A 2,704-nucleotide genomic window follows, 5' to 3' on the forward strand; every position below is an offset into this window, starting at 1 on the left:
GAAATTCTGGAGCAGCTTCAAACTAGTTAGAGCACAGACTACTTTAGCGAATTAAATACAAACTGCTCAAGCAGGGCAGAAATCCCTTAGATATGTCTGGCATTCCCCCTCAAAGGACCAAAACTAGTCCCTGGAAAACAGAGACAGAACCCCAGAAAGAGATCAGTCCCCACATACTTGGTGCTTCTTTTCTGCTTCCTCTTTGGCTTTCTTGGCACTCATCTCCTTTCGGAGTCGTTCCTCTTCCGCCAGCCGAAGTTTCTCTGCTTCCAGGCGTCGATGATACTGGGGGAATAAACACAAGAGCCCTTCTGAATAGGCATCTACTTATTTTTGAAATTCTATTTTGCTCTTTAAAAACCTATCCCACAAGCACGTGATGCTGAAGGATGTTTCTTTCCCCTCTCCCCACCTCCGTTTCCCAAAACCAACCTCTCATCCGTGGTACTTACTTCCCCCCGGAGGCGCTTATACAGCCTTCGGGCGATCATGCCCCGGGCGTACGCCTGGATGGTGAGGACAGCCCAGAGGCGGTGGCGGAAAGCCCTACGGACCAGGTAGCCCCGGCATTGTGCCTGAAATTCGATGATCCGCCGGCGAGCCATGTGGTACTGCTTGTGGAGCTTGCGGGATCGGTAGAGGGCCTGCAGTCTCAGGAAGCCGATCCGCATCTGCAAGCAGAAGCAGAATGAAACCACCCCACCACCCAGGGGCTTGTCCACCCTAAGCATATTTCCATCGTTAATCTCCTTCTTGCACGGCTGTAAATAAGAGCCACTGAAATCAGCCCCCACCAGGACAAGCCTTCGGGAGCGAGGTTCTCCAAGAGGGTGGAGAAATTAAGCCCTCTGGCTGCTGCATTGATTCAAAGCCCAGGAAGGACAAAGGCAGTTTCTTCCCCACTGAGTCTTACAGAGTTTCTGCCCTTGAGAGGCCTCAGGAGGTCTGGTTGGTCATCTGAAGGTAGCCCCAAGCCATGAGGGTTGCTTCCATGGAGGTCCAGCACCTGCAGACCTCCTGCTTGACAGTTAAGGTGCTGTTTCATGGCAGGAGGCAGCATCCTGACCAGCCTGGAAGTGGCTATTCCTATCAAGTTGCAGGCTTGGAAGATGATATTGAGCCACTTTAGACCCCAACACACTTCCCAAGTGACCTGCTATTGGGTCAGAGCCAGCTGGGACAGGGGGAGAAGAGGGCCACGGACTGGGTTGGGCAGAAACCCACATACGGTCCCACCCAGAGATGGAGTCTGTTTTTCAGAGGAAGCTGCTCTTGAGCTTTCAGTCACCTGGAAACTAGGGGAAGACTTTTAAAACCCCAAGTGACCAGTTGGTGCAATGGACATCTAACTCACGCGGAAAAGGACAGCTAGAAGGTGGTCAGGTGCTCTCTTCAATGAGAAGGCAAAGCAGCAAGAGCAAACCTCCATTCATCGTTCCAACTGATAAAAGCCAACCCCACCCCCTCCTACACTCAGTGGGGCATTTTGAGCCAGGAAACTCTTATGTATGTCCCAGCTGAAAGAGGTAGGAAGGCAGAGGTGTGAGGAAGCACCCCTGTACTTACAGCACTGTAGTTCTTCCTGCAGTTATGTCCACGCCAGTATCTCTGAATCATCAGGACTGAATTTCTCACTTTCAGGAAATTGGACCTGCAAAGGCATTTCAATCACTTGCCTCTGCGGTTTGGCCGCAAGTTATCGTCATCTCCTGCGCCTCATTCTTTGGAGATTTGAAACTGAGCAGCCAGGTGGAGTAAACACTGCATTTTTGGCCTGAAAAAACCTCCTGCCCCAGCTCTCCTTGCTTTCATAAAAAGATCTGTAGGGGCTCTCTCTGATAGGTCTCTGCAGGTAGATTCTGCCAGGTTATGGGAATGGGCAGAGCAGGAGATGCTGAGAATGGTCCCCTCCTTCCCCCCACCCTGTACCTTCCTCTCACATCTGAAATCTCTTCCCTGCCTGCTCTCCCCACTTCAATCCTAGCACCTGAGAATGGATTCAATCTCACCCAAATGATCAAGAGCAAACTTCAGCAACACCACCTGGCTACCCACATCTGCTCCTCCCATCCTTCTTAGCCTGGCCTGATTCTACCTGTAGACACCTCGGAGAGAATCATGTTGGAAGGGCTTGGGGGTCTTGCTAGGATTACTGTGGGAAAGATTGCTGAGTTATTTAGCATGTGCCCTTTCTGCAAAGCGTAAGGCACAACCCGAGTCACAGCCATGGCTCGGACAGTCAAAGAGCACAAAGCCCCAAAAGCTGTCCCTCCTCCGTGGGTGAAGCTTGTCCTTGTTTGTGGCTCCCCCTCTTCCACAACTGTGCCATGACCTCCCCATGGGCTACCTGCCCTCCTCCCAAGTCTGGCAACTGGGTTGCAAAGGGAAGAGTCCTGAACCCCTTGAGCTTTGGGGAGAGCAACGTTAGTCACAGTAGATGACCCAGTGGTCCCATTGCATTCTTGTGGGGATCCCCATAGACTGGAGGCTTAGCGTTGCCTTCAGCGGGCTCAGAGTCCCACTGCTGCATTGTCATAGCAAACATCAGCTCCCCTGAAGACAGCACTGAACAGGGACAGAAGGTCCTATTCTGTCCATGTTTGAGGCAGATAACACAGTTTTCCTCATTTCCTCTACTGTTTTCCTCCAATACTTGCTGCACCTGAGTGCCAACACATCAGGGCACCCCTCTTCCCAGCTGCAG

General features: G+C 51.8%; 1 protein-coding gene across 1 annotated transcript in view; it reads right to left on the reverse strand.

Annotated features, from left to right (window-relative positions):
• MYO7A (myosin VIIA) overlaps positions 1–2,704 on the reverse strand; it is a 73,455-nt gene that overhangs the window by 37,883 nt on the left and 32,868 nt on the right. The window contains exons 18-20 of the mRNA XM_009321930.1: positions 1,567–1,651; positions 453–671; positions 178–285 (exon numbers count right to left, since the gene is read on the reverse strand). Of these exons, the coding sequence (XP_009320205.1) occupies positions 178–285; positions 453–671; positions 1,567–1,651 (412 nt within the window). The remainder of the gene's footprint in view (positions 1–177; positions 286–452; positions 672–1,566; positions 1,652–2,704) is intronic.

This window comes from Pygoscelis adeliae, unplaced genomic scaffold (assembly GCF_000699105.1).
Source record: "Pygoscelis adeliae isolate BGI_AS28 unplaced genomic scaffold, ASM69910v1 Scaffold263, whole genome shotgun sequence".
Lineage (NCBI taxonomy): Eukaryota > Metazoa > Chordata > Aves > Sphenisciformes > Spheniscidae > Pygoscelis > Pygoscelis adeliae.